Source organism: Trichogramma pretiosum, unplaced genomic scaffold, assembly GCF_000599845.2.
Source record: "Trichogramma pretiosum strain Unisexual culture from Peru unplaced genomic scaffold, Tpre_2.0 scaffold62, whole genome shotgun sequence".
Lineage (NCBI taxonomy): Eukaryota > Metazoa > Arthropoda > Insecta > Hymenoptera > Trichogrammatidae > Trichogramma > Trichogramma pretiosum.
Genome location: NW_019641674.1, coordinates 133,328 through 160,280, shown reverse-complemented (window position 1 = coordinate 160,280; position 26,953 = coordinate 133,328). Strand labels below are relative to the sequence as shown.

The 26,953-nt window shown below is 35.4% G+C and overlaps 1 protein-coding gene across 8 annotated transcripts in view; it reads left to right on the top strand.

Moving 5' to 3' along the window:
• Window positions 1-26,953, top strand: part of LOC106648577 (syntaxin-binding protein 5) — a 96,415-nt gene that overhangs the window by 46,609 nt on the left and 22,853 nt on the right. For 5 of the 8 annotated variants that reach the window (XM_014365561.2, XM_014365554.2, XM_014365571.2 and 2 more), the window contains exons 8-13: window positions 6,978-7,132; window positions 10,144-10,435; window positions 12,769-13,012; window positions 14,353-14,594; window positions 15,439-15,643; window positions 23,779-23,994. In XM_014365561.2, the coding sequence (XP_014221047.1) occupies window positions 6,978-7,132; window positions 10,144-10,435; window positions 12,769-13,012; window positions 14,353-14,594; window positions 15,439-15,643; window positions 23,779-23,994 (1,354 nt within the window). Of the gene's footprint in view, window positions 1-6,977; window positions 7,133-10,143; window positions 10,436-12,768; window positions 13,013-14,352; window positions 14,595-15,438; window positions 15,644-21,848; window positions 21,883-23,778; window positions 23,995-26,953 lie in introns of all 8 variants that reach the window. The other 3 variants (XM_014365588.2, XM_014365580.2, XM_023460613.1) reach the window with 2 other exon arrangements.

The window sequence follows — 26,953 nt, the reverse complement described above, 5'->3', positions numbered from 1 at the left end:
AAATATAATATTTAACACTATGCAACATACAGGGTGCGACAAAAGTATGGAAACCCCTGGAAATATCGCAGAATATTCGTTAAAAAAAATCAAAGACCCTATATCCGACGTATTTTTCGACGAGGAATCCGATGGTGACCTTGAATTTGACCTTGAACATAACCTCAAAGCTGCAGCGACTCAAAAATCAATTTTTCAAATGTAACCCCCATTTTTTATTGCAGATTTGAAAAGAGCGGAAAATTTCACGTCAAAATGTATGTTTTGTTTTTTTTTTAAAGACCATTTTTAGGGGCGCTACAGTTAGAAAATGAAGTTATTCCGAGCTTAATTTTAGGTTAAATCGGGGTTTTATTTGAGCTTGTAGCACTCTTAAAATGGTCTTTAAAAAAAAAAACAAAACAAACATTTTGACGTGAAATTTTCCGCTCTTTTCAAATCTGCAATAAAAAATGGGGGTTACATTTGAAAAATTGACTTTTGAGTCGCTGCAGCTTTGAGGTTATGTTCAAGGTCAAATTCAAGGTCACCATCGGATTCCTCGTCGAAAAATACGTCGGATATAGGGTCTTTGATTTTTTTTTAACGAATATTCTGCGATATTTCCAGGGGTTTCCATACTTTTGTCGCACCCTGTATATTATTACTATAGATAACAATATTATCAATCACAACAACTAAATTTACAATTTTCACAAATATAACATTTCTTTGCGCCCAGTGATTACATTTCATACACTGTAGCTATGACTCTTCATGGCTTATTGAATATGGCCCATTACAAAAAAGACACAAATTACTCATTTCGTACGTCAAGTTTCATTTTAAATAAGAATTGTATCTATGCTTCGTTAATAATCAAGTGCGGTCCGGAATGGAAAATCAAGTCGATTTGACGATTTGAACTCGTGACGCACACCCAATTTACATTTTTAGAATTTATTCGCTTTGTAAAGCTCACCGGTTAGCGATCTGATTAATCGCCAAGTTTTTCTTATATGTCGTTCAATCATATTTAGCTTCCATGCGAGGGCTTCGTTTCACGACAAAATTGAATCTCTGAAAATGATATATCTCTTCTAGTGTTCGAAAAGGCAAAAATGAGCAAGCATAACAGGACTTAAAGTGAATGTGGCGTGTATATTTGGACTAGACCACTTTGACATCGATGTTTAAATATTGCCTGGATTCTGGTAGATTCTTAAAGTATAATTCTTTACATGAAAAAACCGTACCTACGAAGTCCAAAAAGACGAATTTTTGTATTTTACGCACAAAAAAATCGAAAAATTCCATTTTTTTTGATGAAAATAAAATGCAGCAGCACAATCGCGATCACACACTCTTACATACAGCACATTGCACACGCATTAAGACGGCTTGGTACTTGAGAGGTACTTACATTAGTTGCGCATGCCCTGGCCGTCGCTGGCCAAGGATGGCCCCTCGTCCTGTTCATGCTGCTGCACTCACGCCCACGATACGCAGAATCGAGCGGCAATTCGTTGCCTCGTACAAATGAAGCACGTGGAGATCCAGCACACGACACCGTTTCACGTGTCCCGACAATCAAGCCCGTCCGAAGGCGTACACGCGAGTCCAAGTCGTACGTACCGCACGTACCCGCGACATTCGGTGCTACTCGTTCACGCTAGTCCGGGTTGTGCATCAGGGTACATGCACTTGCGACGTACGCGATAAAACTTACGCCCGACGCGACTTCTCGCGATTTCGGAACCACGTCGATGTGGTCGTGTCAGCGTCCGAAAACGATCTCGCCGCGCTGCTCACAGTCGCGTGGCTCGCAGGAGCGAATCGATCACGTGAACAACTCGTCACTCCTGCTCCAAAATATTCGATGGCATTATGTGTTTCGCGACCCACAGTATCTCCACTCACACACGCTCGCACACACATGCGTCTCGCTGCCACTGCTGCGTGGAAAACATCAGTCAAATGGTATATTTCACAATAGTATGGCTGAAGTGGCGAGAGAGCTGTGACGGCGTAACGCAATCGTCACAGTATACACTGTGAAGAAAATAATCGCTTAGATGCAGAATGCCCTACAAAAGAAACCGACAAGTACATCAATTAAGACAATGTTATCGATCAAGGATAACATCTTCCTACCGACTCAAAAAGCCCCACAAAAATAAAAGAACAAAAATTCCAAATATCGCTAGAATAAACAATCAAGACCTAAAGAAAGTCAGATCGCAATTAAATAATTACGACACTAATGAAAAGAAGATGAGATCGTTAGAGTTCCCTGAATTTGTAAATGCTCAGATGATGATTGCTCTGTAGACGAATTCCACATTCAATCAACCCAATTAAAAAACTCCTACTTATCAAAGGAAAATAAAATTACAAAACCAGCAAAGGGCATCATACAAATTATACCTCCTAGGTTTCTCTATTCCCATTAAAGATAGAAATGACCTAAATAATTATTAATTGTTTCATTTCATAGAATGCCGATAAAAAAAAACAAAACGAATAGAAATTCTCTTGGAAACCTGTAAAGAATACAAATATGTATTAATAGGCGGCGATCTTAACGCCCACCATTCAGCATGAGGATAATGTAAGATAACTTCTGCAGGAGAAAATCTAACTGTCACTTTAAATAATCGGTACAATAAATACTATAAAACCATAACATCAAATGAAAACCCTGAAGATATAAATGTTACATTTTTAGCTAACGACCTGATGCTAATATATACTAATCTCTTAGATCAAGACACATGGAAGGTCCTAGATGATCGGACACATAGCGATCACCACCCAATAAAATGCTCCATATCCATTAATTCTAAAACCATACCAGACATACTAATTAAATATAATAAACTTAATTTAAAAACAAAAAATTGGGGCATTTATACAGTAATACTCCATCAATTTATTGAAGAAAAATTGGAATTGATAAACAATCTTAATGCAAAAGACAGATATAACTACCTTATCAATGTAATAAAGACAGAATCTAAAACTTTTCTGACATCTAATAAACAAAATCTCAAAGAAAAGTTGGATAACCTTTCTTCTGAAAATAACGACTCACTAAACCCTAAAATACATGAAAATAATACTTAAAAAACTAAAACCAGCGAAAGCTCCGTGGTGGAATGATGAATGCATCACCCTGTTCTCAAACAGATGGCAAACAAACAAAATTTCCCTCGATAATCTATATCCAAAGAATCTAAAAAATAAAAAAATATAAATATATAAAACAATTTATCTAGAGAAATAGACATCTCAGTAATATTAAGTATGGCGTACAATAAATAAATTTAGTTTTTGATGATGCAGAATCGTCTTAGATACGTTGGCTCATATATCCAACGTTCCAGACGAAAACGAATGTTTACGCTCGACCGGCGCTGATAATAGTGATAATAAGACGATTCTCTCATGTTTTCGGGAAATCGTCTGCTCTGGTATGAGCCGCGAACGAGTGCGCATACACGTGCACACACGTGCTCGCTGGTCCAGAATCATTCTGATCGCAGCGAGAAGTACTCGCTCGTGAGATATCCGTCGCGCGAGAGAATCGCAGAAAATCCGGTGTCGAATCTCTAAAGTGTATAGTGGGTACGTGGGTGGCTTAGCGGCAGGTGAGCAGCACCTTTAATCGAGAAAGAGAGAGTGAACTATTGAGTGAGTGCGTCGAGGTCGTTAAGTCCGGAAACGCCACGTCCACTACACCCAGGAAGCGAGGATTGGTAGCCGATTGGAGCCGGTACTGTCAAAGAAGTGAGGATTCCGTGACCCGAGCTCTGTCGTGGACCCCAGGGCAACGTTGCGGCGACGGTAAGCGATATTACAATATTTGTATGCACGACCGCCCAAGCTGGTACTCCATCCTCGACGAGTCGTGACTGAGGACGTAGCTAACGAGCAGATAGTGTGTGTGTGTGTTTTTCTTACTCCAACCCATTCGGACACTCACCGGTAACCGCCGCTAGGCATTGCTTCGATGAGGCCGGGGTTAGTTGAGCATTTCTGCTGCTTCGATTTTTTTGGTCGTTTTCATATATCCCCCATCCGTTGCATAGTAATATCAGTGAAAAATGACAGGCTCGACATCTTCTACCGCCAGAGGACACGCCGGGCACAGGTCACTCGTGTCGTTGTTTGTCCGACACAGGTATGACCTGAAGCGACCGTGACCAGTCAGGAGCTGCGTGACGTGGTAGTTCACTTCTCCGTCTCTTCTTAATCTACAGAATGATGTTCGGGATGAGTCGGTGTGTCCACCGACCCTTCGTCGAGCGGGTCCATTGAGCCTGCCATTTCTCGATCGTCCTGCCCCGTTCTTCCCTCTCAACGTTTTCGAGGCGGCGATGATACAGCCTCGAGCCTTCGTCGATGAGTAGTGCCAGCGGTGGGATGCTGGCAAGAACGTGAGAGGCCTCGTGTGATATACTGCAAAACCTGCAGATCACACCCAAGCAGGCACGTCGATGGATCGACGCCGCACGGTGGACGTAGCCATGCGTCTTTACTGCCTCACTCAATGCCGGGGCATTGTAGAGAAGGATTGAGTTGATGACGCTGGCATACAGCCTACGTCGACTACTCCTTGGACCTCCGATGTTGGGCATAAGACCCAGCAGGGCACCCGCTACCCGGTTTGCCTTGCGTACCCGCTGACAATGCGAAGGTGCTCAGTATGCCCACCGGAGCTGCCTCCATCAGAGGCGTTTGCTCGCCTGTATCACCCTGCATAGACGTATCCGTGCGTCGGCGAAATTCTCGCGATTGGTGATCTCGTCAGCACGACCGTCACGCGCGTCTTCGCAACCGGAGGCAGCTCCTCATGCTGTGTGACACTCCTCGATGCTGTCGCTCCACCAATAGACAGGTTCGCGCCGCCGACAATCACCTCCTCTTGGGAGAATCTAGGGAGTGCATATATGCTGAAGATATATATTCCAACTATCTGCGCCCAGGTGTGTTTTTTTTTTTTTTTCTACTCCACCCCATTCGGACACTCACCGGAATCCGCCGTTAGGCATTGCTTCGGTGAGGCCGGGGTTAGTTGAGCATTTCTGCTACTTCTGTTAGTCGTTGTTTTTCCATACATCCCCCATCCGTCGCATAGCGATATACGACGATTAGGGGTTCAGGGACTCATCTTTTTTCTACTTTGGTGAACCTCCGATCCTGCGCGATGCCATCGTCGATTGTCGTATCCCCTTCTTCAGAGCCGTCTACTGCGTGGTCACACATTGCTGGCATCTCCTCCTGAGTTAGACGTCTTTTAGAACTCGCTGTCTAGTGCCATCTTGTGAGTGTGGTTCTCGCTTCTGACGCCGATGGCAAGTGCCCAATTTGCTCTGTCGGCTACATCTTGTGAGTGTGGTTCTCGCTTCCGGCGCTACCCTGTGAGTGCTCCTCCTTTTCTGTTGTCGTCTTGGGAGTGTTGTTCTCGCTTCAGGTGCCATCATGCGGACTTCAACGAGCCTAAGCTACCGCATCCGGCACCCTCTTATGAGTGTGGTTCTCGCTTCTGACTTCGTCATGGGAGTGTTGTGCTCCCCGTCTATCGCCAGCCTTGTGAGTCCTCGCCTAGAACTCCTACTTATGGTTATCCTCTTCGTTTTCAGCTCGCACAGTGATAGGGGTTTTTTACCGCTTCGGAGGCTGATGACATAGCCCGGGTCTTCTTTTTGAGTGGTACCCGCTCCACCTCGGGCACGGGCTCGACCACACCAGGCGAAAAAACGAACCTCGAAAATTCGTCTGGTGGGGATCGAACCCACGCCCTACGGCGTACCTTGTATCAGCAGGCAAGAACTATACCCACTGAGCCAAGGAGGCCGATGCCCAGGTGTGTGTGTGTGTGTGAGTGTGATTGAGTAAGTGGGTGCGCGAAGCACCAGACCAAAATTGAAATAAAGACTGCATACTAAACATATTAGGTTGTGTATTTATTTAAGGTGGTTGAAGAAAAAATTAATGTGTTACGATCGGGCTGAAACTTTGGGTGGATGTCATTGAAATTTGAGCATGAAATGACTATAACTTGCTCAATTATGTTTCGAGGGGTATTCCCCTCAAAATAAAAAAACTATCCATTAGAAAGATAAAGTCATCACCTTTCCATTAGTGCATTAAAAAATGTAGGTCTTCGCGCTTTCTAAAGAAGTATTTAACGATCAAAGTATAAAATCATGGTATTTTGGATTATGTTCGTCTTCTAACCCGCTTCTAGGTTGCACATAAGCTAGCTGTGCATGTTGAGACTTCTCAAAAGTGTACTATTGTTATGATGATCATCCAACTACCTTAAGCTTTTCTTCACATCTCCTCTCAATTGGCGTTTCGTGGCGGTACCGGCAGACCGCGTCGACTCCACGGTTGACAACTCCCTTCTCGGCGACGTACCGACTCGTGGGACCCCCATAGTTTCGTACCCTTTTCTAGCTAGCCGGACCCGGTCGACGGTAAGCCTCGGCTTACCTGGTGCTTCACCTCTTGTGGAAAATCGGTGCGCGGGGATTCGCACCGTCGCAAGGGAGAAAAAAAATTGGTCTCATGAAAATATTGGCATGACTCAAAAAAAACACCTAAAACTTCATAAAGCAATATTGACCGCACCCTGTTGAACAAAATCCAGTAAAATCAATAAACTTCTGCAAAAACGAGATAACACTCGATCCAAAGCATGAGTATCCAATATGTCAATTACTATAGAAAAACTAGACGCATCTCTTGATTCTGCCAAAAACTTGGGCGGCCCTAAATACCTGGATTAATAGCTTGTGGTAAACACGAAATTCTAGAACACGATGCTTTTGCTACCTACATAAGAACACAACGTTCCACGCGTCTTTAGATCAATATTGTTTCAAAAAATAGCTCGAAATAAATAATTGTAGTGCGCAAAGCTATGGTAATCGCAGAAACATTCGAACGACATTCAGCACGAAGAAATATTTTATATACATCATTTACAGGGAGGCATATGTGATATTTTCCGGTGGTCTGGCTTACGAAACGACTGGCAGGACACCGAGTATCACGGTAATCCAGGGCAAGACGACAACTGTCCTGGAAATGGAACATAATGTCGTCGACTTTGTCACGCTTTGCGATAGTCCATGGTCCAGTGGTACGTATCTTGTTTAATCTTTAATCCGCATTTTGCTAGGCTATTATGGTCAAGCCGAAGGAACATTAAAGGGGTAACACCACTCTGGGATTTTTTTAAAAAGGCCAAAATTCGGAAATTTTTGGCGAAGGCTATGATAGATCATTTAATTTAAGACTTTGAGGACTTATAATATATTTATGATTGATTTTAATTGCGAAATGGCGGAGATATCGTAAATTTACCAAAAAGTTATTTTTTTGTGCGTAGGATTTTAGCGGAAAAGTAAAAATTGTGTCGAAGAAAAAACCCGACTTTTGTTAAAAAAATTTTTTTAAAAATTGTTTATCGTAATTCGAGTAACTAATGAATCGAAAATGTATCTCATTGGAAAATATTATTTTAAAGTTCCTGTTGAAATGTACAGCTCAATCCGTTTAATAATTTCCGAGATTTTTGTCCGGTAGTGTCGAAATAGTATATTTTGTGTTATTAAGGGCGCGAAACAATTGATTCATCCAGGAGTTGTTTTACCAAGACTCCTGGGTGAGTCAACTTCCTCGCGGGCTAGTTGCAAACGATATTTTTAACCCTGCTTGGGAGAAACTAGGGTTTTTTGACGATTTAAGGTTAGAAAACCTGTGTTTCGCGCACGCAGTGTTAAAAAAATTATATTTCAACAAAAACTCGTTTAAAGTTTTTCTTTCTCATTTTGTTCTCGTATAAAGCGGTGTAGAAAAATTAAAAATAAAACATCTTAAAATTATTCTTTCCTTATAAAAGTAATGTGGCATCATTCTAAACAAAAGGAGCATTATATGCAAAAATAGATTTTTTGAATATCCTAGAGCGGTCTTTACCCCTTAAAAAATCCAAAAAACCTTACATTATCCACGCATTATATAAAAAATTATGAACCTTACCTATAGACAATATATGGGCTATTTCACGTCAAGCGTGATATGTCAAAAAAATACTTTTAAACTGAGTATTTATTCATAAAGAGTGCATTGAAAAATGAAAATCCTTAAAATTTAGCCCTCTAGGGCCATCCCTCATGGATATACAGGGGCTCAAAGTTGGATGTTAATTTTTTGATGCATTTCTGCTTACTATTCTGCTTTTCTGGGGTGAATGTAAAAAAAATATAAAATAATGTTACTTTAACTAAAATTCGATATAGAATTCAAATTTGTGCTCAAAAATCATATTCATAACCTCTAAACCCATTAAAATTGATCAAAAGCATAAAGTAGCATAAAAGTCCAAAAAAGTTGTTCGTATACCTTAAATTGGCAGACATTGAAATATGTTCATCGATACATCGAAATACAACGTGGCATAATGAGGAATTCAATAGACTCAATTCTACAACATTCATGATTTATTCCTATTAAAACATGGTTTATTCCTCATTTTTCATGTTTTTTGGTTTATTGTATGCTACAGAATTAAGTCTATTGATTTCTCTACTATGCGACTAGGTAAGAAGTTGTATTTCGATGTGTCGATAAACATATTTCAATATCTGCCAACTTGAGGTATACGAACAACTTTTTTTTTAATTTTATGTTACTTTATGCTTTTTGATAATTTTTAAGGGGTTTCGAGGTTATGAATAACATTTTTGAATTCTATATCAAATTTTACTTGAAGAAACATGATTTAACTACTTTTTTTATTCACCCCAGAAAAGCAGAATAATAAGCAGAAATGCATCAAAAACTTAAAATCCGACTTTGAGCCCCTGTAGATCTATGAAGGATGGACCTAGGGGGCTAAAACTTTACGGATTTTCATTTTTCAATGTACTTTTTAAGAATACATACTTACAAGGAGACCATCCCAACTACGGGTCATGGATTTGCTTCAAAATTTTTTTGGGGTCTCCTGGTACCTAATACTGAATCTCCCTGTGCTTACTTTAATCTCATGGGCCTAAGGGTCCATTTTTTAGAGGATTTTCCACATTATAAAAATATCTTTGTTATTTTCTATATGCCCTAAGAAATGCGCGCGAATTCTATAGCGCTTAAGACATGACGTGTTTTTCGTGATTTTTTTTCGTGGAAGTAAGTGAATAATGCAGTCAAGTTTTTTGGTACTTATGAAGTATGTATTTAACTATATTTACACATTTGCTAACTAAGTGAGCAAAAAGAAGAAAATCGATTTTTTGATCGAGTCTCACGAGAGCCTCCCTATCACTTCTATATCGATTTAGTAAATAACAAAGATTTTTTTATAATGTGGAAAATCTTCTAAAAAATGGGCTCTAAGGCCCATGAGATTAAACTAAGCACAGGGAGATTCAGTATTGGGTACCAGGAGACCCCAAAAAAATGTTGGAGCAAATCCGTGACCTGGACTTGGGGTAGTCTCCTTGTTAGTCTGAAAGTCATTTTTGTGACCCATCACGCTTGACGTGGAATAGCCCATATCGACGTGCTGTGCTGAAAGATACCGCTTTTCAGAGTAGAGCAGAAAGATGCCATGTCACGCTCCGGACAGAAAGATGCCATTTCGCGCTCCGAGCTGAAAGATGCCATTTCGGCGCTCGGTATTTCTGCGTTTGAAGCTTCAACTTTAACTATTACCTTCATTCCAACGGTATATTCTGGAAGAGCATCCAATTTTACTTCTAAAACATAAAAAATTAATATGGTGTCACTTCAAACGCAGAAAAAACCATCTTTCAGAATCGAGCGCCGAAGTGGTATCTTTCAGCTTGAACGTGAAATAGCATTTGTCTGCCCGGAGCGTGACATGTCATCTTTCTGCTCTGCTTTGCAAAGCGGCATCTTTCAGCAATGGCACGTCGATATAAAGATATATTTTTTGACGTTAACATAATAAAAAAAAATTAAGTGGTGCTTTAATAACGAGTAGTTTTAGTGCAAAATTTACTTAATAAAATGAATACTATAATACATCTGCCTTTTTTGATCAATAAAACTATAACTTTCATCGTTGATTCATCGTTGAGAAAAAAAGATTCATTCGTACACTCGTTGGTCCCTTGTGTACAACAGACTTTCAGGATCCCTATGCGGTTGTGGTATTGCTACAAAACGACCTTGTGGTGATTGATCTGCTGACACAGGGCTTTCCTTGCTTTGAAAATCCTTATCCGATGGACCTGCACGAATCACCGGTTACGTGTTGCGCCTACTTCGCTGACTGCCCGGGTGATCTTGTACCAGCCTTCTACTCTGTCGGCTCCAAGTCGCAAAAAAAGACAGGCTTTAGTGAGAAAGAATGGCCACTTTCTGGTGGTGATTGGAAACCTAATTCCAGTAGTTATAACGAGATCATCCTAACGGGGTAAGTGATGCATGGACCCTAACTATACTAGCTTGGAAACTTACATCAAACTACCTACATTTTTCTTGCAATATTTTTAAGATAGGATAAAACTGAGTGAATTAAGGGTTCAAATGACCTCCGAATGACCGTTAAATGTCCGAATTTACTCATAATGACCTTCGATTCGAATTCAGTGACCCTCAAAGACAAATGTGATATTTTTCGGATTTTTATATTGAATTCTCTGAGTTTGACCTTCAAATTACCTTGAAGGTAAGGTCATAGAGGTCATCTGAATTCAAATTTGAATTCAGCATCCTCGAAAACCTGTAAAGGAAATGTTTCAGATTTTTTAACCTTTTTTTCATGATTTGACCTTTAAATGACCTTTAAATGACCTTAAATCGATCTGATTTTGAAAAACAGACACCGGATTCGGATTCAGCAACCCAAAAAACATAAAGTCCACTGGGTCGGGTCTCCGGAACTCAAGAGTTTTTTTGTGTGCCTGTGTAATAGTTCAAATGATGTCTGAACTTAAATTGTGTTTTACAATTTTTTTTACTTTTTTTTTCAAATTGGATTGAATATTTTCAAATGAATTAAAGGTGAAAATATTCTTTTCAAAAAAATTAATTTTTTACGAGATTAATAAAGTTCCATCAAGTGAACAAACACGAATATTTTCGGAATGATCTAATTTGACAACTTAACATACGCGATTGTTAATAAAAATTATCCACTGTAATTGACTTACACACGGTAATAGGTCCATTTACTCTTAGTAAAATTAAAAAATTGAAACTCTAGAAGTAACAGCGTGTTTTATCTTCAAGTCCATTTTTTGAGGTTACGAACAAATTTGTACAAAATAAATATAATTGGAAAGCCGAGTAAAACACACGTTAGAAACATAATTAAATACTTTTTTCTGGATAACGTTTGACCCTTTTCAAGCAAAAACTAAGCGATCAGGAAGTTTTGGACGTTCGCACTCAATTCCGCGTCGATGATGATCATGTTTCGACCAATGTTCACACTAGACTAGTTCTTATTTCCCAAAATGTTTCGATCGTTGCTTCAAACGCTGTTTTAGGTTCCAATGGTCTAAAAATAAGAAAAATACGTCACTGGGCCCAAAAACTAATGGTAAACGCATGCCGCAAACTCGAAAAACGGAAACCTTTCGAGGACTTTTTGAAACATAAGTCCTCAAAAAGATCTGAAAAAATTGCAACTTTGTCTTTGATTAAACCTAAGACGTTTTAGTTCTTTACGTTTTTTCGTTTAAAATCTATCTTGAAATAGAAAATCGTAAAGTTTAAAAACGCGATGATAAAAAGCGATAAAAATCATTTGCCGAAAAATTGAAGTAACAATAACATGTTCAAAATTTTGCGATTTTCGATCTCGAGATGAAAGTTTCAAACAAAAAAACACACAGAGCAAAAACGTCTTAAAATTGATCAAAAACACGTATGAAATTTTCTAGTTTTTTTCGAGAACTTTTTTGAAAATTGATTTCGGGTTTTGAGTTGCGATACGCGCTAACGATTATCTTTTAGACCCAGCGACGCATTTTTCTCAGTTTTTATACCCTGAGATCTGAAATCTACGTCTAAAGCAAAGATCGAAACATTTTGGGAAATAAAAACCAGTCTAGTTTACATAAGATCAATGTTTGCAATAGGAAATTGTCCAAATTGCCTCTAGTTAATTCTTCTGGGCGTAAGTCACGCGGGACTCTTTAGATGCAGTTGACATTTCGAAAATTGATAAAGTTTCGGTAAGAAGTAAACGTGTGCTTGTAAATCAATGCCCGCGGCACCGAGAGTCATCCACTAAATTGCAAAACGTTTGAAATATTAACTTTAATTTCTACTATAAAACCATAGCTGAAGTAGTCTCCTTGTTAGCATGAAATAATATTTTATTAATGAAAAATATAATCGGAAGGAGGCCCTGGAAACTCCACTGAAACGCCGCAACAAAATAACCATTTTTAAGAAATAAACTCTCTTGTCTTAATAATTTTTTTATGTTAATGAAATATATCCGTAAAAGACAACCTCTTTCTACTAAAACTTATCATCATACGTAAGCAATAATTGATAAACACACATAATATTAAAAGGCAATTCTTAAAAACGATTAATAAAGGAAATATAAACGCCTCGTAATGTTGTAATTTTATATGTATTGAACTGCTTTGATTGTAATGAGTTGATGGCTCATGTTAACTATCTAAATTGTATAGATATATCCGTGCATATTTTTTATTATTTCATGAATAGGCGCTGTTATTTTGTTATTTTATATGTAATTTTTATAATAATATAAATTGTGTTTAGGCATGCTGATGGCAGCATCAAGTTTTGGGATGCTTCGGCTGGCACTCTGCAAGTCCTCTACAAGCTCAAGACGGCGAAGCTCTTCGAAAAAAATAGGACGCGCAGCCTTGACAACGAGGAAGATCCTTTGGCCATTCAGTTGATATTCCTCTGCCCGGAGAGTCGGAAACTAGCCGTGGTTGGTGCTGGCAGGCACGTCGTACTCTTCAAGTTCAAGAAAGTTGAAAGCATGTCCGAAGTAGTGGTTAGTGCTTAATTTTATAATAGGTGTTTTCACACGAATTTTTGTGGTCTTCTCCTGACACGAATTTAACGCGATGCGATGTCCATAATTATAGATTTTTTGCTTCATACTCACTATACATCGCTCAGGATATTATCTATCAAGTAATATATAAATTCCATAAGGTCATCCGCAATTGAATTACCCGTCTTTTTTTGGTAATCATTATTTAGCAGAGTACCCAAAGTTTGTTTTTGCACACAGTGTGTGCACGAGTACTGGTTACGCCGGCACGGGAAGTAACATGAATGCTGGCATGAAAGTTGCAGACACGTGTTGCAGACAAAATTTTATGCAATAGAGAGCAAAAAATGCTTGAATATGGTATTTCACACAAATACGATAAATTTTATCGTACACCAGTGTTCAAAAACGTTTTTTTGGCAGTGCAAAGTGTGCGCGTAAAGGAATTTCGCACTATACTATTGCACATATTTTTTTTCGTTTTATGCACTCCAGACATACTTTTGGAACTTTTCAGTAAATATAACTATTTCGTTAAAGAATTTGAGAACGTAAAATATCGTAAAATCTTTTATGGCCTGACACCAGTTTTCTATTTTCTAATGCAATGTTTTTCCTTTTTGAATATTCAGATGGCTCCTATTCTCTTTTCTTTTTCTTTTTCTTTCTCTTATGCGCAAGATAAGAATCAATTTATTTACTTTTTTTTCCAATATATTATATTCGAACTTTTATTTTATTTTGCTGAAATCCCGTGCTACACTCTAGTATATTGAATTATTCTATTAATCTAAAGAAGATGAAAAAACCATACATCATTTTTATTGTGTTTTTATTCATATAAATAAGAAATTATTCTTTTAATTAACGAAATTTTTCAAAAATGAAATTTTTGAATTTGCTTAAATTACGCGATATTTAGTATTTTTAAATTATTGTTGGTTAAATAATAGACTCAATATTTTCATATTTTCACCAAACTTTTTTCCCGCATTAAACATTTTTATACACGCGCAAGCTTTTGAATTTTTGCATTCATCTATATAAAAAAAGGTAAGTATCTCGATAAAAAGACAATTTGACATTATTTCTGTGAAAAAAATTTCTTTGCAAAAAGTTTTCTTGAATATGAAACTGTAAGGAAAGAGTAAATGAAGCAAACTACGACAATAGAGACAAAGACTCTGCTGACTGTTTGCTGAGATTTATTAATTGACAAAGTCTTCATCGGAATCAAAATATAAATTATTAAGAAAATAAGAATATAAATTATTTACACAGATACATATTCTATTTTATTCGTATCTTTTCTTTGTCTCTGTGACTGTGATATGCAGACACTCGAGGTGTTTCTGGTGGCCGATCCAAACAAGGATACCGAACGATCACCCGACTTCGACTTTTCTAACAGCGACGATGCTAAAGCTAACGCTGAAAAGAATCAGCCTCTCAAAGTTAAAACTGGCTTGCAAAAGCGAGCAGCTGGTTTTCAAGCTACCCTTGTCTGTCTTACTCACGGACCCAACGGCGAACTACCCGAGAGTATCACGGCAGTCAGTATGAACTCTTCTTACGGGCTGTAAGTTTTTCCTATTTATCATTTATACTAGCACTTTAACAAACTTTGCATATTTTTTTCCAATCATTAAACAAATTCAGTTAAACTTTTACTCAGTTCATAATGTAAAGCTATTACCAAATGTTATTAACACAAAGTGTTTATTTTTGATACTTTGAATATTTTAATTTATCTATCAACTTGTCTGAATGTAACTTAATTTTTAGAAATCTACAATTTCATACAGTTAAAAAATTCAGATGAAAAAATTAGTTTTAAACGTTTTTTGCAAGGATTTTCTATGAAACAATTATAATAATTTTATTTTGTTATTTCCGAGATAATATTTCATAAGATTTTTTGAATTGAATCATTGGTAACTAATAATGAGTATTCTACAATATTAATTTGTTTAATTATGTAGGTTTTTTTAAGAATGATTAAGATTATGAGACGAATTATATCTTTGTAGATATCGTTTAGATGGCATTAATGAACATTTAATCTCTTTTGGGCACAGTAATCTATCTAATATGATATTTATTTTCTTTTCTTAATCAAAGCTCAATTATTTTTTAACATATCAAAAATAAAAAAACTAATTCTGGTTTTGACCGTTTTTTATGATTATTGAGCAAGCTTGAAAAATAATTTTTACAAAGCATATTTTACAAGCATATACATATTTTTAATATGTATGCCCAATATGTGGATATTTATGCTCTTATCTTTGTCTTCCGAAAAATAAAAACAAACAAACAAACAAAAAGTTTAATACAAAACAGAGCCGTCAACTTTAAAAAAATCCCTTTTCGTCCACGACAATGTAAAATTGAGTGTTGTTTGGGGTGGGCTATAACAATAGGTTGGCCTACGGCAACGATGCGGGTCTTGTAGTGGTCGACATCGTGCAGAAGGTCACGTTGCTGGTTATGTGCATGTCAGAACTCGGAGGCAATATTGATCCACAGCGCAGTGCCTTGCGGAGCCCAAAACGCCAGGAAGAGGCTGCAAGTGCGTCGAGACGAGCTGATCTTGATGACAAGGCCAGGAGTCCTAGTATAGATCAGGTAGAGCAATTTTTCTTCTCTCATTATCTTTTTCGTTATTTTATTAATATGCATAGTTTATTTATTATAAATATATTATAACTTATATATTAAAAAACATGCGAAAATAAACAGTTGAGTTACATGTTTTCACACTGACAATAAATATCAACACATGCACATCAATTATCAAATGTTCGTCGTAAAAATACAATTATACAAATACACGTTTTACATTCAGGCACACGTGAAAAAAAGTTGTTTTTAAATCTTCAAAAACTAACATACATCGGTTTGACTTTAATTCTAAAATAGGTGGAAAACGTAAATACCGTACAGTAGGGAGTCTACCAATGCTAGTCTGTGTACTATTGTTATTAAATCGGTATTAATGCCGCGTGTCTTATACACATGAGCCACCCTAATTTCATTGTGTTGACGTTTTCTCACCATTTTAAAATTAAAGCTGAACTGGTGTACCAACACACACTTACGTATTATTAGTAATATTCATAATTATATATACACAATAAAGTAGATTTTTCCTTACTTACCAAGTTTTATGAAACCTTGCTCCCGAGCTCTTTTTAGTTTGTTTGGAACAAAAAATGAAACATCTTGTAGCTACGACCCTTTCATTTAGTTAATTAACCACGCACTATACTTAAAAATGTATTTTCATAATTAATGATGTCCTTGAAAAATTCTGAAAAAAATGTACACATTCTATTCTTTGGTTATTGCAAAGACTTCTTTTGAATTACCTCATGAAGTCAGGCATTTTCGAGATAAATAATCATAAAGATTAATATTATTGTTTTTTTACTCTTGAATTTTTTGTTCATTGACTTTTCGTCATTTTTATTGCCATGGTGTTATGTGCGATTTTTTTACCTCGAAAATAATCAACTTTAGAAAAAAAAACTGAAAAATTAGTCGAAGAATACGGGTCAATTTTTTCAAAAATTTTCGAGGACATTGTGAATTATACAAATGGCGTTTTTAAATAGCTCACGGTTAAAAATAGCTTTATGAAAAAATCGTGGTTTTTTCATTTTTAAGTTTAAGCAAACTAAAAAAGCTTGGGAGCAAGTTTTCATGCAACTTGGTAAATGAGGAGCGTCCTAGTACATCCAAATGGTGTTTGCTGAAACCCTCAAATCAGCGTGTCCTTTTTAAATTCTGTGTACTTCAATGTAAATTATTTACTATTGTTTTCTTTATTTTTTCTTAAAAATGTTATAGGACTTTTTTCAAGAAATTTACACTTGTAAATTTGTTATTCTCTTGTAGTAGCCTATTTTGTAGATACAAACCGAATGTAAAAATTGTGAAAATAAGCATATTGATAATACCATGCGCCAAGAATTATTCTCAGCAAACCTGAAAAAATTCTTGATAATATTCTCTTTTTTTTTATTTGTGCCTTATAATAAGTTCTCTCGCCCACTTTTACCTTCTGCGTCTTTGAAATATAAAATAAAATATCATATTAGTATAATACTTTATGTAACAGGTGTGGATTTGCTTTTCCTGCAAATCGAGGGGTTGAAAAAGCTTATTCACACAAGTTGCATACAATATTTTATACTACAAGAGTCTAAAACTAACGGCAAAGTTGCGATTTCTAGGTTAGAGTGTTATAAAGTACTATTTTAACTTTTGATTTAATATACGAAAATAATGACTACACTCTTGAACACATAATTAGAAAATTATTCTCGAATATTGTTAATGCAATTACTCATACCCGATGTTCAAGTGATTAAATAAAATGGACATAACTAATATTTTATCAATATTATATGTTCATCGAGGAGTGAGTATTATAACCCATCCATATTTGTTACACATCTTATCCGTGACACACAAATACTAAAGCATCATTTTATTCTCAGACGTATTAATAAGGTTTATTCAATTACAATAGATTATATGTGAGACACAATAATTGAAAAAAATGTATTTTTAAAATAGCAATACCATACGATATCTTTTAAAAAATTTTATAATAAGGATCGACATATAATACGATTGAATATTATTGTACACAAAGCAATTGTTGAAAAAGCTAAAGTAAGTCTGCTTCGAAATTATATAAATTGGTTTGATGAACCTATGATCACGTTATATAGTATAAATTACATTTAGATTCTAGAGCATTTAGTTGTACAGGTATGAAAAGTGTTTTGTATTGTTTCATCAATTTTTGAAATTCGCTGCAGTTCAGTTCTTTATCATACACGCATACTTTTGCTCCCCAGTATTTCAATGTATTTTAATTTATCGAGTACCTATTTGTCTTATTTTCTTCAAACGGAAGTATGAATCAAAAACTAATTTCATTAGTTTTATGATATTTTTAGAAACCTAACTGCTTGTATATCATGTTAATGAAGAAAATTACACGAATAAATAAGCCAACAAGATAACAAAAATGTTGAATTACACATTTTTATATTCGAGAACGTTCATCATTTTTGAAATAATATATTGCTATCGCGAATGATTAAATAGCGTATCGCAGGCTGTGTAATATTTTGTCAAATAAGTGCTATCCATTTGAAAAGTAAATCGCTTTAACAAATATTACTTGTACAAAAAAATGATTTTTGAAAAGAATTTGAAAATCATAAGTAATCGTGGGTCAATCTTGTCATTTTCATGAATCAATTCGAGAAAAAAACTCTACAGTCCGTATAAGCGCATACCAATAAAACATAAATTGTTATTTTTAAGAATCAGTTGGTTAAAATAATCAGATGCATGCTTTGTGATTTGATATTTCCTAATGTGCGTGATAAATGTGATGATTTAATGTGATTAAACTATTATATTATGTATTTACCAAGCTTTTAAATTTTGCCTTTGGTCACATATTTTACAAAACGCTAAAACATCAAAATTGTTCAATAGTAAATTTAAGTTTACAACTTTTTAAAGTAAAACACATTACATTTTTTTAAATTGGAACCGAAAAATCATAACCTCTAGTTAAAGTTGTATTTTCCTCTCGGTTTATTAATCCACTAGTTTATTCGACATTTTAATATATTTGAAAAGTTTATATTTTTAAATCTATACATTTCCTAATGATTGCTTTTTTTGAAAATAACCAAGTTTCAAAAACACAGTTTCGGTTCTACTTTCTTTTAGTTGTATTCATAATTTTTTGAACAATATCGTTTTTTGAAAATTGAAAAAAGTAAGGAATCTGGAAATGTGTTATACACATTTTAGGGCAACATTTAAAAAAATTGGTATTAGAATAGCATCTTCAAATGTTCGAAAAATTTTAACTAACCCTTAGTTGATTGAACTTGTAACAATAAAACGTATTATATTGGAGCATTCAATAATATAATAAACCCTAAGTGACGTATAAGAGCAATTCTTAAAAAAAACGCATTTTTGGTGGTACAATCGAGGCAAAATTATTTTTTACGTGACGCAGGTACGGACAATCGGGCAATATTTGTGGGAGTTCCACGATCACGTGAGAACGTAGGAACAGTCGAAATTTAGATTGTGCTTTTTTATAGCTACTAATGTGATTTAAAAGACGAAAAATCGTGTTTTCTCGTAAATACGGTTACGATTTTCTCGGTGAAAATGAAATATTTTGAAAAATCTGATAACGGAAAGCTGAGAAAATTTCCTATCGAATAGAGTGTTAATTACTTTTTTTAGATGAGTTTTAATTCTTTTTCGGTGACTTAGAAATGAAGTACATAGCCGTATTTACGAGAAAACATAATTTTTCGTCCTCTAAATCACAAAAGTAGCTTTAAAAAAACACTATCAAAATTTTGACTGTTCCTACGTTAATGTAAGTTCCTATGTTAATGTCTTTTAATGTAAGAACATGCTCGTGGGACTCCCGCGAACATTTCCCGAATTTCCGTACCTGCGTCATGTTAAAAAAAATTTTGCCACCATTGTACCGCCGAAAATGCGTATTTTTGAAGAATTACTCATTTACACATAATCATCATTTGTAGCGCTGCGGGGCATAAGTTCACATTTATGGCATGCTTTTTGGTGGGATAAGTAGCACGGCACCGCGTTCGATTATACTCGCTGCGCTCGTGCGCTAACCTCACTTTGCGGTACCAGAAATTGTAACTCATGACTCGGAAAAGGGGGTATAATTGTGAACTTAGCACAGTGCTATAAAATGTTGTATGATACTCGGGACATAGGGGGACACTTTCCGTTACTTATCGTACCGTAATGTATCGTAAAGTACTATTGTTTGATAAATTATTTTAGCTTAGTTACTTCAAAATCTATGTAATATTAATGTATTCATCGTGTCAAAATAGGGCCATTATAATACAAAAGGTTATTTAACATTGTTTTTTTTCACATTTTGACAAAATCGAAAGTTAAAAATAAATTAATCGAGTGGATGGCACTTTAAAACTTTTTTCTGTATTAATAAAGAGAAAATGAGAAAAATTTTATTTGTAATGACTATTGTAGTTTACACGTGGACTGGGGAATACAAAATTAGTTGGTTTAAATAAATTAAAATATTAATTTAAGCTGAGGGATTAACATAAGGTTGTATTTGTAACTATGTAGCGAAGTCTTGGAGCACGTGGTTATCATCGTCGTTATCACCTCGGCCGATAAATTAAACGTGCTCTGAGACTTTTGAATTTATCACTCCCTAGCTGCAAAATTTTATACTATTATATATTGTTTTGAAAAAGTGCATTATAACTAATACATAAAACAAAATCATGAAATTGACGATAGTATCGATTAAATAATTTTTATATAAATAGATCTATGATTAATACGTACAAATCATAACAAATTTAAATAAATTAGAAAGGAATCTAATACTGTTACAAATGATAAGTGAATTTTGGACGATTTTAAGGGTTTAGATAGTTTTGTGTGCAAAAAAATTCATTTCAAAAATTTTTTTCAAAAAGCTAAAATTTCCATTGATTTAAAATTCATACGCAGTAAAGTTTATTATTTATAGAAGTCGTAAAATAATTTTAGCTTAAAATATTGGAAATAGTCGATTTCTGATATGAGATTTTGAACCAGACGTCGAAAGAAAATTTGGTTTACATATTTGGAAACTACATTGAAATATCAAAATAGTACTGTATGTTTGTGTTTACTCGTTACTTGAATAGATGTCGGATTTTATCAGAAATGTCGGAACACACAATTAGACATTTTCTAGTTGATCGGGGATAACTTAATGAATCCTAGTTTTGATATTATAGATTTTTTTAAATATCATGCCACGATTTCAATTACCATCACACCGTGGTTTTAATCGCAATTATACCGCGAGGTAATCGAGGTGTAATCACAATTAAGCTTTGGTATAATCGCGATTAAAAAATCGCAGTATAATCGCTATTAAACCCGCGGTATGATCGCTGTTAAATTAATCGAAAATATTACTCGCAGCATTACAGAATTCATTTATAATCGTAAGGAGCTTATATGATATGAAGTTTTAAACGATCAGAAAAATATAGATTGGGCAAACAAATCGGCAATTTGACCAACTATACGGTTTAAGTGACGACTATTATTATGTGCTCCACATTCTTTTTTCTAGACGCATTATATAGGCGTATAATTTCTACATCAGGAGAATTTCAACCCTTCGGGAGGCATATGTGGATTGAATTCGTGCGATCAACTAGAAAATGTTAATTAAATCTTGTTCAATCTTCAAAAATTTTTTATCATTCTTGATTTCTGTATTTAATGACGAACCAAGGCTACAAAAAGTCTACAAAAATGTCGACTTGTAGATTTCAGATGACCCAGCACTGGAATATCTTACCCACCGCAAAAAAAAATTGCTATTTCAAATTAGCTTTTGAAAACAATGTTTGAAAATAAATTTTTTTCCTTGCTAGCAAAGCTATGTAACCTGTTAAAAGGTGTTTTTTTTAATTAATTGTTACTTATCACTTTTTCTTCTAATAGCTTTAATGAAACATTAGAAAAGTTGTATATAAGTCATAAATTCTCAAACTTTCCCCGTCGTAACTAAATAGACTTATAAATATCTTTAAAAAGTCATGCTGTTACATGTAATCATCCAAACAAATAGTTTATACTTTTTTAGATGTTACATGAAAGTATTGGTTTAAAGTTACTTATACAATTCACAAACAATAATTACATGATTAACAATAAACATAATACATGTTTTCATCGCATGTCGCTCAAAATTTAGAGGAATACGAATGACAACGAGAGCAGCGATAATGGTAACGCGACTAAGTATCAGGAAATGATTTTAACGGCTATGTGCATGAAATTTTTTCATTTAACTAAAGTTTTGATGTATAAAATTATTAAAAATTTCATTGTCTTTTATTTTGGAACAATTTTGTGCATAAACATGTTACAAACTTGATTTTAATCTTACCAAATTTTTGAACTATTTTATGGTGCACGTCATTGTATTTTTTCATTAAATTCTGCATGCATCTTTTTAATTTTTCAGAATAAATTCAAATTTTGACTTTAAACATTTATATTGGACCGAAACCAAAAATTTAAAGTTATTTCTTGTTAATCCATTAACGACCAAAATGCTTAATTTTATTTTGGTTTTCGCAGCGATTTTTTTTTGTAGTTTTAGGCCTTAAAAAATTGTGCACGGACCTATTTCGATGTAAAATTTAATACCCTTTCAGAACTGAGCTCGAAATTTTGATTTTTTGCGTTATAAAAAAGTTATAGCTACTTAAACAAAAAAAACGTAAAAAATTTTTGCAAAAAAACAAGTTTTCGATTTTTTTCACTATGTTACCATTAAGGAATCACGATATAAATATGATCAGGGGTGATCACGACTATCAAAGTATCTTAGGGAATTTTTATGAAATTTTCGAACCACTTCTTCAAACAAACTAATCAAAATTTTGAGGTCAGTTTCTGAAAGGGCATTAAATTTTACATCGAAATAGTTCCATGGTAAATTTTTTTAAGGCTTAAAACTACAAAAAAAATCGCTGCGAAAACCGAAAAAAAATCAAGCATTTTGGTCGTTGACGGTTAATGTGTTAGTATAAATTAAGATATTCCATGTAAAAGGTACAAGTGTATGTGTTGATTGATGAGTGAGAATGATGTATTCAATGATTCTATGAGCATCTTAGGTCAAATAGATCAAGTAGAATAATCTGAATTTTTTAATTGTTTCCCGGGTATCAAAGGAAGTGACAAGTTACCTCGCTTTTACGATGATTTTCTTTTATTACAATATTCCATTACTAATGATGAAACTGTTGAAATATATCTCATTGGAAGTTATAAGACCAATAAAACAAATGATTAACCAAACGAGTAGTAAAAAATTAATGACATTAACGTATGTAAAAGAATGGGTTTATATTAAGTGTTTTAAGACTAAAAAGCGAAAAAAACTAAAGAGTCAATGAAAATGTTCAAGGCATTTTGTAAGTTTCATTTGTAAGTTACTATGCGTACATAAATAGTCCTAAGTGTGGTAAATGGGAAGTTTAGAGTAGAGATTTATTCGGCGTTACTTGAAATATGTCAGATCAAAATCTAAATTTTCAAGTGAAATAAATATGCGTACTTACTAACCCTCAGAGTTGATCAATAGCAAGGAATTCCATCGTAAATCCATGTAAATTAATTCTTCCTTTTTCTCCCTCGTGTTTACTCGAATACACAAGAACAAAATTAAATGCACACTTGCATAATGATGCTTGTATGTACCATTGAAAGTAAAAACAGTGCACGAACTGGCTCTGACAAAAAATGATCTACTACTAACAATTTATTCTACAAGACTGTGCTAGTATACCTGCATGGGCTCCATGCTCCAGCGGTGTAAAGGATAAATAAATCAATGACGCGAAAATCTGTAGAAGATAATACTTTAACAAATAACAGTGGCACACGTTGAGGGATAATTAGCTTTTCCAATGGAACTCGAGTATTTTTCCACGGAGGACTCGCAGTTGCTGAAATTTGCTCGTTTTTCGCTACTTTGCTCAACCGATAGCTCGAAACAATGCGAGCGTTATCGACGAGCTTAGCAGTGTTGAGTAGATACCGAATTTTACGGCGCTTAAAAGTTGCCAAAAAATATCTAAGAATAGCTGATAAGTGACAGATTTTATCTACAGCAAGCTGTCGAGTTGGCAGCAACGATTTCGGGAGAAAGCTCGACGGTTGGCCCAGCAGCTACGGCACCCGCTTCTAGCGGAAACTGGAAGGACAAATTAAAGCGTCAACTCAGCAAAGCCGACCTGAAGATTAAGAGCGCCAGTAGCAGTCTTGCGACAACACCGACGGCTTCCGCCGTTAGCTCTTCGACCACCACCCAATCCTCCCAAGACGCGGTACTTAGAACTTTTCCTGTTTACCGTATCGCAATCGTCTATTTTGTGTTGGTTTGATGATTGTTACGTGTTTATGATTTATAAAGAAATTAACTAATTTCGCTTGGTGTTCTGTGTTACTAATTGCAAGGAAGAAAACAGCTTATGTTTATCGTGAACCAATTGTATCTTTTATCTACATAGTCTTCTGTGTAAAAATATTTCATATGGGTCTGTGCTATCTCATTTTATTGATAATTTCAAATAATTGGCACTAATGTTCGACGATCTTATTCTTAAATGCGAGTTGATTTTTCGAACATGACAATTGCTTCGAATTTTTTAATTGCTAAAGTATACCGAAGCCAGGGTAAAAATTTTAAACACGTTCACTGAGACTTTTCACTAGTAGTTTTTTATAAGAGCTTCATAAAAGATGCTCATTTGATTTTTTCCATACCTTCATACAGTTTAAAAAAAAATATGCAATAAATATTTCAAAAAGTACTGTTATAGTAATGCGTGGCACAAGTTTACATTTATTGCCCGATTTTCTGTGTCATAAGTCGCATTTTTTAGTGCCGTGGAGTGCGACATATATCGAAAAATGGAGCATACATGTCAAATTAGTACGACGCTATAAGATTGCATATAAGTAACACTTTTTGGTACGGCGTAGTTTAAATCCTAATAGCTGGGCCGAAAAGTGTCTCCTATGGCCCGAGTATCGAACAACACTTTATAGTACTATGACAAGTTCACATTTATGCCCCTTTTCCGATGCATAAGTCGCATTTTCTGGTAGCGCGAAGTGAGGTTAGAGCTCGAGCGTATGCGAGTGCGATGCGAACGCAGCAGTGCCAGAATGTGCGACTTATGCCACAGAAAAGCGTGCCATAGATGTGAACTTATGCCACGCAGTGCTATAATAGTAATTTTCGATACAAGTGCCATAAGTAACACTTTTTGGCACGGCGTAGTTTAGGGCCCGAGCGCAGCGAGGGTCCTAATAGCTGGGCCGAAAAGTGTCCCCTATGGCCCGAGTATCGAACAACATTTTATATTACTGTGCAAAGTTCACATTTATGCCCCCTTTTCCGAGCCATGAGTCGCACTTTCTGGTAGCGCGAAGTGAGGTTAGCGCACGAGCGTATGCGAGTGTGATGCGAACGCAGCGGTGCCAGAATGTGCGACTTATGCCACCGAAAAGCGTGCCATAGATGTGAACTTATGCCACGCAGTGCTATAAAGGACATTTTCTAGCACGACTATAAGGATAATCGATGCGCTCATGCCTTAAACTATCGCCGGCCTTAAAGTGTTACTTTTTGCACTTGTATATTAAAGTACTACTACATTATTGCCATATTATTGTTTTCAATAGAAAAGTTTAGAAATCCCATAAAAATTTCCTGACGTAATTGTACTGTTATGATCACTCCTGATATCATTGATGTTCAATTGTGAATTTGAGAAAAAAATTACGAAATAATTTTTTTTGGAAATTTTCATTTCTTATGTTCCGTATATTTTTCGTCGGGTCTAATAGTAATTTTCAGTTCACTTATCAGACAGTACTTTATGCGACGGGTTTGGAAAAAATTTATTTGAGCATTTCCGGAAAAAATTTTGAGTTGCAAAGCTTAAAAATCGGGAAAAATGTCGTTTGAACGCGAGTACTGATAATTTAAAATTACTTTTGAGAGTTCTAGAAGTAAGAAAAAATGTTTGTACATCAAAAAATTTGATAGGTGTTCACTGTATAAGGTTGAAAACCCTTCGACGACCAAAATTATAAGCATTTAGGCTCATTAAGCATTTACAAAAATAGTCTAACATCTATAGAATGAGAAAATCGCGTTGAAAGAAAAATAGAAACGCTTGATCGTTAGTGAGTTAATAATATAGGAGCGTAAAAACCAGTGTACGTTTTAAAAATTTGAAAAACACAGAAAAAACTTTATAAAATGAGTGTATAAATATCGCGATTTTCACTGTGATTTTACTACAAAATTGAGTCAGGTATTAAAAATAAAAGTGATGCGTTTTTATGATTTTTTTATTCTCTTTGAGACGATCAAGAATAAAAACTAGGTAAAATCTTACGTGATAAATTCCATCAAAAATGTTTAAAAATGCGTTCAAAATGTTTTTTTTATCCTGGCTTCTTCATTTATTCTTTTACGTTTAACTAATGTTTTCAATTATGTTTTCGAACTTCAATGAAATTTTGTCTTGAAATTATTCAAAAAAATTGTGAACGTAATTCAGTATTTGAAGTAAAAGAACACATAATCCATGTAGATGTTGTTCTCAGAAAAAAAGAATGCTGAACGAGTTACATGTACATTGGGGGGTCCGTTACTTCCTGATTCGTGTCTCTTCCTCCCTCTAAATGTTTTTTATTTTACTAGAAAATAAAAAAAGCAAGTATATAAGAGAGGAACAAATTGATTAGGGTAGCCCCCAAATGGCTTGTAGTTTACATATCTGTGGTGGAAAGGGAGAACCGACCAACTCCATTTTTCATGTTTTCGAGAAAAACGTGTTTGAAGTTGCGTATGAGTTCGTAGCTAGACGCGGGTAGCTAGAGATCTGTATGTATGGTATTTTAACATACTATGAGGTATCTTTTGAGCCATGTATCTATGAAATTGAAAGGTGCACTAGAGCATGCGCACGAAGCAAAAAGTATGGACTTGGTCGGTTTGTCCGGGAAACGTTTGTGCGACCAAGTCCACTGGTCGCGGCAACTGATGACTTTAAAATGGATATTTCTCCATAGTTTTGTATTGATTACGTGTTATTCATCTTCTGACTTGAAAAAATAACTCCTAATCAATACGATTGTGTCGAGTGAAGAGTCGAGACACCGCACATCACTAGGCCCCGGCGCGCCTCGGAGTGAGCCAATTGTCGCACTGCGATAGGCCGGTATAGCATTCAATGACGCGAGAATTATACTTACACATCGTCCGAA